General features: G+C 43.1%; 1 protein-coding gene across 7 annotated transcripts in view; it reads left to right on the forward strand.

The window, feature by feature from the left end:
• The window catches only part of TNIK (TRAF2 and NCK interacting kinase), a 326,733-nt gene that overhangs the window by 51,307 nt on the left and 261,521 nt on the right, over positions 1-13,905 (forward strand). For all 7 annotated transcript variants that reach the window (XM_025201756.1, XM_025201754.1, XM_025201757.1 and 4 more), the window contains exon 2: positions 4,638-4,703. In XM_025201756.1, coding sequence (XP_025057541.1) covers positions 4,638-4,703 — 66 coding nt within the window. The remainder of the gene's footprint in view (positions 1-4,637; positions 4,704-13,905) is intronic.

The raw sequence follows: 13,905 nt of genomic DNA on the forward strand, positions 1-13,905 counted from the left end.
CAAGCTTGACAACCAAATGTGTGAAGATAAAGCTAGTGCCTTTCTATTAGTATAGGACTGCAGCACACAGATGTGCCATCTTGATCCACCTAGAGTAGCTGTCTGGACCAAGATGGGTCATTGCATAACTGGGCATGTACTTTCTACATGCTGGTGAGAAACTAGTGTGTTCACAATCTAGCCCACATGCAGAACTGCCAGGTGTCATGAATCTGTAGTGACCTTGGCCTGGGTGGCAGAGGGGCATCTTGTGCATTCAGCTAGGCTGCAGGAAGGAGTCTGCAACTGCTCCTTGTTAGCTGAGGGTTCATACAGAGCCAGCTCCACAAGTTGCCATTCTGCCTACTGATCTTACTTGATCCTAGCAAGGAAAGAATAAATGGACTGCAAAACAAATCGCCAGAAGTGCCCTTTGGGATGTGGGGACTGAAGAGAGCCGCTGAAATCATATTGAGGAAGGCAGTGCAGCTTTGATCTGGAGTGGACTTGATGGTCTACTGGGTCTCCCCCTTCCCCTCCCCCTCAAATGGATTAAATGCACACAAATACATACACCTCTTCCAAGGTTATTGCAACTCCAGCACTGAGCAAAATAACTCCTGGAAGCAGAACTCAAAAATAAAACAGCAGCTGCCATGATTTTATTTTTTCCTTTCTGCTTATAAGAGCCTGGTGCGCAACTGGCTCCAAGTCCCTTTTCCTTTCTGTAGAGAACACTGCTTCGTCAGCGTGGAGCTTGCACAGCAGCCTTTGCACTGCTTCGTTGCTATTTTCAGTTCATTCCTTCCCTGCACTGCAGTACTCTTCAGCCTAGCTGATTTCGGGTATATTTGTGCTGCAGTCAGAGCGATGGCAGCAGGTTCAAGATAGCTTAAATCTAGAGAGCTTTGTGGCAGGAAAGATGTGGTGGTACAGGTCTCCATGTAGGCTGTACCAGAACAGTTTGCTTATTCAGATTGCTGCTGCCATGGCTTCACTGCTTTAGATGTTGATTTAAGTATACCTCTGCTAGTTGACACATGCTGCAGTTCTCCTTCTGACTGCAAGGTACATGGACCCCGAACACTTATTTTGACCCAGGAATGACCCCTCTGTGCCTGAGGCAGTTAGAGGTAAAATTAAAAAGGCCTACATTAGTATGTCTTACTGTGTAGAGCTGTTATAACTTCCTCAGTGGAAGCAGAGGCTTAGTAATTTGCTGACTTTTATACAGTACACGAATGTCTGCAGTCCAGGAATGTCTTGCAATGTGTATTTTATGGTACACATTTAATATGCTAAAAAAAATCCCAGCTACAGTCTAAAACATTACAGCTTTGCTCGTCAGGAATCTGTGATCATGTTTAAGCAATGACTAAAGGCAGAATTTTAAGTCTAAAAATAAGACTGCCAGAGTAGTCGGCATAGTGTTCAGTATGGTAAGATGGAGAGTGGAAGGTTGTGATGGTGCAGTGGGGTTGCAGGGAGGTAAAGTGGGCTTGGACAAAATGCCAGTAAACATATTGGTGCACTGTGGAGAGATGGGCTAACTAATAGAATAGGCTATTTCCACTTCTTGACTATTAAAATTTTCTCCCTTGTCATAACTAGTTAGCTTCTCCCATGTGATCCAGGGCTATTGGGTTTCGATGAGCAAACCTAAAAATCAACGTTTAACTGCTGAGTTCATCTTATGGGAGTTGTCAACTCTGATTCAGGAAATATATTTCCACCATGGTGATGGTATCTATCTTCTGCCTCCCAGGGAGCACCCTCAAAATGTGGCCTTTCCTTACCTCATATATGATTCCCATCTGTACCGTCTTGCTTTCTCAGACATTGCTTATTGCAACTTTTCATCTGCTAGCATGCCACATCATTAGCTTGCTGAGTAGACATGGCTGCTGCTCAAAAATCCAGCAGGTAAGATTCTGGCTGGCACAGAAGCTTCATCAAACAATTCCAGTTTCAATTCCACTTTGTTGGAGAGGGGAAGAACAAAACACCCTCCTTTTCCTCCCCCTCCACAAAATAAAAAATACCTTTATAGATTTTAAACTAGGTGGAGTGTTGCACCTATCTCTTGGTGTCAGGCTCTTTGCAAAGAAGTACTACCAAGGACCCATTTGGTTCTCTTGGTGCTCATCAGCCTCCTCTCAACTTGTGTATATACGTCATGTTTCTTGCAGGTGCCATTCAGGATGTGGCAACTGCCCACTTGTCTGAAGCCTGGTGGCCTCTGGCGATCCATATGCTCTGGAAAGCCAGGAGAACCAGGGCACAAGGAGGGAGGGTAGTTAAGGAATATGTTCTCTTTGATAGCATGCATCCAGCATAGTCAGAGCGGGTCACACCTAAGAAATAAGGATTGGCCTGCTCGGTGAAGGGCTGCGAAGAAAGTCCCGAATTAATTGTATAGAGCTAGCTGTGGAGAACCAGCATAGCCAGGGCTATTTTTTTTTAAACACGCTGCCACATATCAACTGTTAGCAACAATTAATCACATTAATTTCTTTGCTGCTTTTCCTGATCAAATTGAGACTTTTGCAAAGGGGAACAGAGTGAAATCCTAGACAGTGCAGCCTATTGTGTGTGTTTAGAAATCTTGATTCAAGAAGACTGAATAATCACAGCTTACTTTGCTGTTACAAGACACTTAGGCCAGGTACAGACATTACACTTTTAGTGGTATAAGTGATCTTAAACTAGTCTATAGCTGTAACAGAACATAGGTTCAGCATGTTTAGATTGGTTTAAAAATGGAGTAACCAAGTCTAAGATTTGGCCCTCCCCTCCTTGCCCCCTTCCCCACCCCCAGACGAATGTGTTCTGTTCACTAACTATATGAACTTATGCTGCTTACAGAAGACCACATAACTTGGATTGATTCCACTTTTTTTTAATGTCTGTACCTAGCCTTAGACTCTTAGCTTAGCAAGAGGGTGGGAGGAAGAGTGGGGAGGAAGGGACTGAGATGGAATTGGGGATATTTGTTTAAAGCAGAATTTGGAAGTTGGGGACAGGCAGCACAGTGAGGGGAAAAGAGGACAGGGATGGGGGGAAAGGATGGTTGTGACTAAAGAGCCCCATAAGCTTGTTATCCCCTTGTGCAGGGTGTGTTCTGTTAATTTAAAACAGTGATTTTCAACTAGGGTGCTGTGGCACCCTGGGGTGCCTTGAGATCCTTTCAAGGGCGCTGCAGGGTGCCACGCTACGATAGCCCTGTTAGAAGTGCAAACATGATTCACAAGATAAACCCAGAGACCTTTACACAGGATTCTATAGTGCTAAAAAGATTTTGACTTGTGGTCTTGAGTTTTTTTGCAAAAGAAGAATTGCTCTATTTTTGTGTAGTCAAAAAAACAAGCGAAAGCTAAGAGCTGGTGGTTCTGACTGGTATTTTGAGCCTAATGAGGGATGCCTTGAATCCAAGAAGGTTGAGGATCACTGATCTAAAACAAAAGTAATGTATTTATGGAAAGGGCTTATTTTGGACTCTACAGGTTTGGTTTGGCTCTAAGTAAAGGTATCCTGCCATGGATTTTATTGCACATTGGATTATGTTCGGGACATGAAGATTGATCTAGTGACCAAAAGAACTGTGTTGTGATGGTTTTTACCTTTCCTCATTCCTTTCTGAGATAAAACCCACATTTATTTAGCCTTTTTGATCATATTTGCTAAAGGTAGCAAGCCTAAATTTACCTCAGTTATGTTGACATAACATCAGAAGTTTGACTCTCTCATATTGGTGTGAGACGAAATTTTCTGGCTTAATGCTACATGTGTCCTCTTTTTGTATCTTGATGGAAGTCATTTTGGTGTTGGTCACTCTTTGGTCCCTAATGCTGTGGCTTCTGCTAAGTCTTTAGCTATTGACCTTAGCAACAAACAGCAAATTTCATTTTTGATGAAAATGAACGCAGTGCAAACTCTCCTGGTTTCAGGTTTATTGTTAGCAGTAGTATTTTGATTTATGTCTTGGCCTATATTACACAATTGATGTGCAGTCCAGGTTAATGGAAATAATTTAGTAGATCTTAATAAAACTTTTAGCTTGCGGAAAAACAGTGGGAATTTTGCAGCTAGGATGTGGAGCCAGGAGAAATGTCAGTTGAAACCAACTTGTGAACATGGAATTTTTTCTATGAAGCTAAACCAGGACTCTGGGCAAGACTTTGTTGTTGTTTTGTTTGGTTTTTAACTGAAGACGTTTTAACAGATCTAACCGAATATTTCTAAAACTTGTACTGAATATTCAGGCTCTAGCCAGTAAAAGGATAGTGCTGCTACCAGAATACCATCTTGACAACTGTTTCTTTAGGCTGGTTTCAGAACAGACCCAACTACAAGACCTAAGCCTTATTACTAAGAATCCCCTTGCCGACTGGTCATGCTAAGTGGCAGTGTGTTTGTAGGGCCAGGTCCTAAGTAACTGGCTCACTGGATATACTGGGTGGGATAATATTTCCATTTGATGATATTATAATGCTGCTAATCCACGATTAGGCTAAAGGAAACAATTAACACGTTGCAGCAGTTGTCAATGAAATGTTGACTTCACTTCTGTAGAATGATTGCTGCTTTTGAGACTACTTGTAAATGTTTGTTGTTCATCTTTCTTTTTTATTATTATTATTTTCTTTTTTTCCTTTTAGGATCCTGCAGGTATCTTTGAACTGGTGGAACTAGTTGGCAATGGAACCTATGGGCAGGTCTATAAGGTAAGGTCTTAAAACTGTATCTGAAGCCATTTTGATTTTCCTGGTGTATGTACATATTGGAACACTCATTGGTTATTTATGTTAGATTAGATCCATTTCAGCCCTGAACAAGAGCTAGAAACCTTTGTGGCATTCATTCTCCCTCCCTCCCTCACCCCTTTTTTTTAATACTTGCATTTTCCAGTGTTCTAGCATAGCATACTTTTTAAACTGGCAATTTAATTTGTTCTGAAATTTGTTCTGATTTAAAGTCCTTTTTAATTCATGCCTGAATGCGACGTGGAGGAAGGGAGCATTGTAGATGGGATTGCACTTTTAATAGATTGTCATTTCTGAAGAGTTGAATTGAGAACGGTTAGTTTACAAACGAAGTGAGTTTAGTTTAAGCCTACTTATACCATTTGCATTTCGAAACAAACAATCACATAATAAGAAATTGCCATCTTTACTAAGTAAATACAGTACGTAAGCAAAGAAAACTCAAAGGTAACTTTAGAAATAAGGTTTGTCTTTGAAGTCTCTTTGATTTATGGAACATGGATCTTGCCCAATACACTTGAAATACCTGAGAAGTGTCATGACTTCAAAAATTATACATAGATTTCAAGAATCTTGCAGTTGACCCCCTATTTGCTAAACTACCCCTGCCACCCAATTTAAGGGATTCTTTAGAATTTGAATCTTCAACTTGGTTGCATGTGGTGGTTGCAGTGGGGTAGAGGAGCCGTGCTCATGTCTGCTACATACATGGTATAACAATGAGAATTAAAAAGTTACCAAGAGAACTGCATGTGTAAACTCTCCATGTACCTATGCTATTTTGGTTCTAACCTACAGCAATAGCTCCTCTGGTCCAAACTTTCCAAGAGCCTCTGTATATGTACCATATCAGAGTATGTGCATGCATACACAGAACTTAGATTTGCATGCGAGGCTCAGGTAACTGTGAACTCAGTTCCTGGAAGTGCAGGCACAGATTTTCTCAGTTATAAAAAAAAAAAACAAAACCAACAACCAAAAAACCCCAAAATAACTGACTTTATGTATACCTGCTCCCACATCTGCCACTTTGAAAATGTGTCCTTGCTGTCATGTTACTGTACTAAACTCCCCCAAGATGAGGCAGAAGAAGTAGTTTGCTTAAAAAGCTATCTGGCAGGAAATATTTGTTTTGAATCTTCCCATGGCTGTGGGCAAATCCCATCAATATGAGGATGAAAGAATTTAAGTGAACTGAGGATGAACAGAAACTTCTGGAGTTTAAACTATGTGAATTTCTGAATTGGAATAAGTTGGCCTTATCAAGGTTATATTCCAGTGAACCTTCCTTTTGCATTATGGGTCTTCCTGTTGGTGGGGAAGCTTTTATTTTTATTGTCAGTGATACTGTGTCTTTATTTCCATTGCTCTTCCTGAATCACTGAGGCTATGAGCATGAGATTTATTTATTTTTTTCTCAGCTGGTAAAATAGCTGTAGAAGTTGACCTAATTTTCACATGTGCATATTTCTAACAATCGGTGGAAACTATGTGACTATAACATCCCTTCTGAAAGCATACTGTGTTTGTGGAAAAGCAGAAAGGGAAACGCAGTACCCAGAGCTTACAGTGTTCTTTATACAGGACTCTTAATTGTGTTTCCTGTGGAAATATTTCACTTTCAAAGTACCCATACAAGCCAACACTGTCCATAATTATTCATGCTTAGGTTTTTCCGGGAGGTAAAAGTTTCTGCTCATTTCAGTGTGTTGCTTTTTCTCCTTTGTGCAAAACATCCCTTTCTTAATTGTTTAACTTAACTGGGGCTATTAATTTGTAATCAAACCAACGCAAAAATATTGGTATGCTGTCAGTGCTGAACAAGGTGGCGGGGTTCATAAAGAGACAATATCCCAGGTCTGTAAGCAGTCTGATGTACCTGCTGCCATGAAGGTAGGCTTTGTCCCCTTAGGAGTTTTTCAGACCCTCCAAGCAATACTTCACAAGCTGGCTTGAGTGCCTGCAACCTCACTTCTGACTTTTCACCCTTAGGAGTTCCTCAAATAACTCCTCATAACACCACAATAATCCTTGGTCCAGACAGCAAAGCAGAGTTTATTCAGGCTCATTAACAGCCCGTGTAGATCTGCCCATTGAGACAGCAATGTGTGCTGACTAAGGGCAGGATATATATACTGCAGAATATTAGGGGTGGTTCAGTTCAGTTGTTAGGCTAAGGGGGCGCAGATTGGGGGGACCCTCTGTTTTTCTTGCTGTTACTTTGAGAGCCTGGTGAAAGTTATTCAGCTTTTTTCACTGTTCAGTTACCCTTCCATAAAATGAGCATGCCAGTACGTCTCTGAAAGTGCTTGGAGACTCACTGACTGTGCAAGTTATTTGCCACAAGCGAGTTCTCATATTGATGTTCATAGTCAGTGCTGAGCTTTAATATGGCCTGAGTAACTGAGCTTCACAGCTGGTTATAAAATGACCACAACTATATTCAGAAGAACACTTTGAATCACCAAAAATAATCACTTTTTGCCATTTAAAAAAAAAAATGCTTCCCAGAGTTACACTGTTAAAAAGTAATCTGATGCCCAACCACTGACCCTGACAATGCAAAGGCTCTGGTATAACACAATATTTGTTCAGGCAAGAGGGTGTGTGTGGTATGTTTGGTTTTATATTAAGGTATGATGCTTGTGTACCATGGACTTCAAGCCTGTTCAACATTTTGAGATTCTTACTCAATGATTTGCTTTCACTTAAGGAAACACTGGATGTTTGACTTTGTCAAATTTTGCTTCAGGCGAAATGTTAAATGTTTCACTTGTGCAGCACCCAAAGAACCTTGTCTCACTTGTACAGCATGCTTTTTAATATAGTCATCTTACTCTTCCTCATTAAGCAAAAGCAGGAGGGTTGGTGTGGGATTTTTTTTTAAAAGAGTGAATTAAGACGCATGGAATCCGTCCGGCGTCCTGCGACTTCGGGAGCATATGTCTGTTACTGATTAGAATGTAAGGAAGTGGATCCCTTTTACTTTCTTAATTAGACCCAATCATGTCACAAAGGGGCCTTAACTCTCTTAGGTTTCAGTTGAATTCCTTTCTCCATTTTCCCCCCTTTCTGTACCTGTGTTTTCTTCTCTCCCTGCTGCAGCCATTATTGATGGTTCTGCCACCTGGATAATGCCCCATTCCAAGGGTGGGAAGAATTTAAGTCAAACTCAAATCCAATCATCAAACCAGTAATAGGTGATATAGTGATTACCACAGAATGTAGAAGTCCCAGTGCTGCCTGGAGCTCCTGTTGTGTGACGTACCATCCCAGTATAGGCAGATGTCCCAGCTCCTAACACCTGTCCTCAGATTGGTCAAATGACTTGTTCAGGGCCCTACAGCAGATGGGTGGCAAAACTAAACTAATGTTTTGCCACCCATCTTCCTTCTCTGGACTACACCATCCTACAAAGGCCTGTTCTGCACAAGGCTGGCATGCGTTCAACTCCCTTTTCAAACAGCGCTGGGCACCCTGATGTCAATAAGAAAAGGGAAGTGGCAGCCACAACCTCTTCCTTGAAAGACTTGCCTGTTGCAGATGCCTGGCTGTCTGCATGCTGTCAGGAGCCAGTATAAATGAGGGGTCAATCCCCACCCATGACCAGGAGAGAACAGTCTCTCAGTGACTGGGTGTGTGGGGTCTGTAGTGCAATTTGAAACCCTTACACTTGTACTAATACAGCATTCTGAGATCTGAATAATACAACCGCCTTGACATGATGAGAACTCTGAAGATTGACACTTCCTACTAGAGTATAGGAGGAGTCACAGCAGTGGCAATAAAAAGTGCAGTTAGAGGAACTCTTTTCCACATTTCATCATTTGTCATTTGCTGTGTGGGGGGTGATTGTGACTCTGAGGAAGGTAATAAAAACCATATCAAAATGCTCAAGATATTAACAATTTTCCCATCAACTTAGACCAAGACTGCCACATGCAAATACAAATTTTTGGACTATTAGTGTTGTCACAACCCAAAGGGTGTGATTTTTGTTTTTGTGTGCTTCGGCACTGCTAAATTGTCCCCGCTAAATTATAGCTTCTTTGCACGGTGGAGTTTTCTGCTGCAAAAGAGAACCCCGGTGCAAGGGAGAATTTCCTGCCAATTTGAAGCTTTCTTTGCAGGGTGCATTTCTTTGTTGCAGCACAGAAATGCTCGTTGCAAAGAGTTCCCGCCATTTGTATGCTAATTTGAGTCCCATTATTGGCCAGTTCTAAATTATTCACACGTGGCGGCTAGTGATTGGCTTGCTAGCCGTATAAGAGGCTTGAGTGGTTTCCGCCCAAGTTGGAGGACTCCACGAACAAGGGAGGAGGAGACTTCACGCTGTGTGAAGATCTCTAAGCACTGCGGATCCTTACGGACCCAGCGCATTTCAAGCAGGCAACAGAGGTCTGATCAACCTCTAGCCTCTCCCCGTTGCCGATAGATTCCCAGACGTATCCCTTCCCGCGCACAAACAAACCGGATCCACGGAGCCTAGCAAACTTCGTGTGAGTCCTTGCCGGATCTTCCCGTCGCCGGAACCCTTTGCGACGTACCCTCGTGCCCTGCAGGTTCGAGTTTTGTTTTCTTTTCTGTCTGTAACTGCCACTCAAGCAAGCTTTCCAGCCTACACCACTGCCATCTCGGTGTAAGTAAACAATCTTTTAAACTACCACTACGCGTGTGTGCCTAATTCCAGCTCGAAGGCCTTCCCTCTCCGACCCGGCGTGCCCGGGCTGCTGGCCACAGCCCGCGTGCAGCGCGAAAAGGGCTCAGGTTGCTCCCGGCCCGCACAAGTGTATTATGCTTTCTAGTTTAATTTAGGTCCTATGTGACACTGCTCTGAAAAGGCTTTCTTTATCCATAGTGCATGAGCCAGGCACCGTATGACAGAACATTAATGCCCCTGAAATACTTTGGTAATTATTACTAGAATACTTTGCTTGGTGTTTCCAGCTGAAATTCAGTGACATCAATGACTGTCTGGAGCAGGCACAGGCAGCCTCATGCGTGCTGCAGGTGGCTGCAGCACGGGGCATTGGCCATGGGGTGGGCAAGGGGCCACTTTTCCCCAAGCTCAACACCAGCCTGTAAGCCATCCCACTGCCAGCCTGGCAATGGGGCGGGTTACAAGGTGGTGCTGAGTGTGGGGGAGGGGGGGGGAGAAAGCAGCCCCTCCTAGACCCATGCCCGGTGCCCCATGCTGAAGCCAATCGCAGCCTACCTGGGGCTGCCTATGCCTGCTCCGGACAGCCCCGCACAGGCTGCAAGTGCCTGCAGCAGGGAGCGCCGGCCATGTGGTGGGCGAGGGGCTGCTTTTTTCCGCACAGGGAAGGAGCCCAGGGAAAAACTGAGGGTGTGGGGGGGGGGCCACCCCCGCCCCACGCCTGGTGTCCCATGCTGCAGGCGCTCGCAACATGTGTAGGGCTGTCTGGAGCGGGCACAGGCAGCCCCATGTGGGCTGCAAGCAGCTGCAGCCTGGGGCACTGGGCGTGGGCGGGGAGGAGCAGCTTCCCTGCCCCACACTTGTTCCTTGCCTGGGGTCCTTCCCCTGCACCTTACCTGAGCTTCCCGCACCAGGGCAGCCATGGTGGGCTCTGCTGTTGTTGGTGCCTGCTGGGCTTGCCCTGGGTCCTACTGCCCTTGGTTCCTGTAATTTTTGACAGGAACCAAGGGCAGAGAAGTATTAATTTTCTACATTTTTTGGGACTCCGCAGGCTGGATAGAGAATGGCCTCTCAGGCTGGATCCAGCCTGCAGGCCATATTTTGCATACCCCTGTTCTATACTCTGGAAGACCAGAGGCAAGTATTTGCCCCTCTGTCCATTTTGGAGGCCTTTTTTACTTAGGATACACTAGCACAGTTCAATCTGCACTCTAGACCAAGGCCTTTGCTAAGGGGTGAAAGTTACTGGAAAGCTTGTTTGTGATACAGCCCTTGATTGGTTATTTGTATAAAGGTCAGTTGTAACCTGCCCTTAAAAATAAATAAATAAATAAAAATCCTTATTAGTAATCCAGTCATGTATCTTGCCTAATGGCAAGTGGCCACTGTAAGCACTCCGCTTCAGATGATAATTTCAGAACAAATGAATAAACCCTCATTTGCTGCATAACTGTTTCCTGTGAATAGCTTGATTTTTATTTTAATGAGAAACCACACTGGTGATGGTTTATCTCTTTAATTGAATTGGAAGACTTTCTTTATTTTCTAATAATCCCACATCTAATGGAGCAGATTTTAAAAATATTTTTAACAAAAGGAGCTAGTGGGTCTTTGTCAGTTTAAGATGTTGTTGTTCTGTTGTTATCTTTTTTTTTTTTTTTTAATTCTCTGCCTTGTTAAAAGAAGTATTTAGCTTGAGTACAATTAATTGGCCTTAAAATACTGAACCATTGACTCATTGTTTTTACTGTTTACAATTCTACATTCAGCCATCAAATATCTGCTAAGATAAAACTGAGACACTTGAGTCGTTCAGTTTGAAGTATATTTGACCTCCTGTACTATGCCTTTGGATAATGTAAGTGTAGTGGAGACTTTAATTGTAGTTGGCTAACACTATAGGCAACAATTTTGTTTCTTGTCTGTGGCATGTAGGAGGAATTATTTAACCTTGAGCATTCCGTCTCCTCGCTTAACACCCCATTATCGTGTGCGTGTGAGTGTAAATAACATCTCTTACATTTCTTTTTACTGTGCAGTGGTCTCATGTTCAATTTTGTATTACTGTATGATATAATTCTGCAAAGCACATTATTGGATGTTGGTAGAGACTTTCAGAAGTTATGTCACCTACTTCTCTTTGTTCTATGGTGCCTTCACCCACCTATCACTTGCCAAGTAAGTTGAAGAACAATGCCCATGTGACCTGCAGCTTTTAGATCTCATAACACTCTAATTTAGAAAACAGAATAAGCCATGTAATGGCTTAGTGATTATATGGCATTTACCACCTAATTATACAATCAATAGATACTATATAATTATAGAGTTATTCCATAGTACAATGGCTTGTACCTTGTAAAACAAAGCCATGCTACAGCTATAAATTTAGGGCAAGATCCTAAGTAAGGACAGTAGCATCGGGCATGGAATATAAGCAGTGTCCTTCTGAAAACTTGGGGAGAAGCCTGTGAGACGGGCATAACATTTTAATTCTTAATTATAGCTAGCTCAGTATTCTGTGTATTGCCTATGTGTGTGTGTCAGAACACAGAATTAAGGTTATCTCAAATTTACTGCAACAACAAAGGACATGATTTGTTTCCTTAATTCTGCATGAGACCATTTGTGCAGCTGCCCCACCCCAAACTGAAAGCTGGTGTCCATACCCTCTATAGTAGCATTCACACAGAGGTCTCAAATGGTTCAGAGATGTACCCAGAGCACAGTACAGGTAGTAGGACAGTTGGGAAGAAGTGAGCAGGCCAGATGGACATTCACCTTGGTACAGAATTCAGCTTCAGGTTATTGTCTGTCATTCTTGAGATGTGTAGTTAAGTCAGGTGCAAACTTCCTGGATTTCTTAATATTGTAAAGCATGCGACTCTGAACGGATATTGTGCACCTACTCAACCATATGTTCAACCGATCATGAGAGCATGTTTCTGAAACATGCATTACTTGTCTTAAAGCAGATATTTAACAAACCATAGCCTTAGACCCAAATCCTGCAAAAACTTAAATGCATGCTCAACTTTGCTATTTTGAGTAGTCTCATAGAATTCATGCACAGGATCAGGGCCCTGCAGTTTAGTTTGAATTGCAGTTACCTTCTGTTGTGAAGTTTGTTCCCCATATTTCTGCTGTACTTAGGCAAATGGCATCCCCCTTTACCACAGAAATGCAAGAAGGTATTTTGTTTAGTTCAGGAGTGGCCAGCCTGGAGAGGGTTCAGAGGAGGGCCACCCGCTTGGTGAGAGGGCAGCAGGGCAGGCCCTAGGAGGAGAGACTGAAGGATCTGAACCTGTTCAGCCTCAGCAAGAGGAGGCTGAGGGGGGACCTGGTGGCTGGCTACAAACTCATCAGGGGAGTTCAACAGCAAATAGGCAGAGCTCTTTTCTCCCCAGCACCACCTGGGGTGACAAGGAACAATGGTAATAAGCTGATGGTGAATAGGTTTAGGTTAGAGATCAGATGGCAATATTTTACAGTTAGGGTGGGCCAAAATCTGGAACCAACTTCCCAGGGAAGTGGTCCTTGCCTCTACCTTGGGCAAATCCAAGAAGAGGTTGTATGATCACCTGTCTGGGGTCTTGTGAACCCAGCATTCATTCCTGCCCGTGGCAAGGGGTCAGGCTAGATGATCTGTTCAGGTCCCTCCTGACCCTAGCTACTATGAAACTATGCAGTATGCATGCCACAAATGGCATGGGCAGCATCTGTATGGCACATAGCAGATTATGGAGGGAGCAGGGAACACAGGAACAGGTAGAGCAGGGAGCAGAAAGTAGAACAGCAGATTGTGCAGGGGACATAGGGAAGGAGGCAGAAAGCGGAGAAACAAGCGGGGCATGGAAAGGGGAACGGTGTCGCACTTGAGGCGAGGCTTACCTTGCCAGAGAGGTTGGCCCCACTGATTTTTAGCTCAAGTAAGTATGCCTTTTGGAATGATTGGTCTTAGGCTTTTCTCAGTGGTTTTACTTTGTTTAATAGAGAAATAGGCTCTCTTCTAGCCCACTGGACATCTAAGAGCTTGGACTCTTTTAGGAAAGGGTTATATTAAAATTACTTCTAAATAAGGCAATGTTCAGTCAGTTTGATCATAATCCTGCACCAGGGTGCTTCAGAGTGCCAGCAGTTATAGCTTTGTTTTAATTGTTTATGTAAGCAGGTATGCCTGGCCTTTCACAGAGCAAATAAAACGTCCCTAATCCAACAAGCATTTGGTTTCATGAAGACATAACCTAAGCCTTTCTGACTAAACTATGTGAGTTTATGGGGAGGAAGTATGGGTTACAACAGTTAGTCTGTGAGCTGTGTTTATGCTGTAGTACTGTCCTAGTTCCTGTTCTTCTTTTAGGTCCAAATTAGAGGGCTACATAAAAAGTAAAGTAGTCTTTCTGACTTATTATCCATTAAACACTGCTGTAAAAAGCTAGGGTGCTGTATATTTAAAATGAGCAAACCTCAGGAATCTTCAGTCAGTTTTTATCCTTCAAGCAGCAG

The sequence above is a fragment of the Alligator sinensis genome, unplaced genomic scaffold (genome assembly GCF_000455745.1).
Source record: "Alligator sinensis unplaced genomic scaffold, ASM45574v1 scaffold379_1, whole genome shotgun sequence".
NCBI classification, from domain to species: Eukaryota; Metazoa; Chordata; order Crocodylia; family Alligatoridae; genus Alligator; species Alligator sinensis.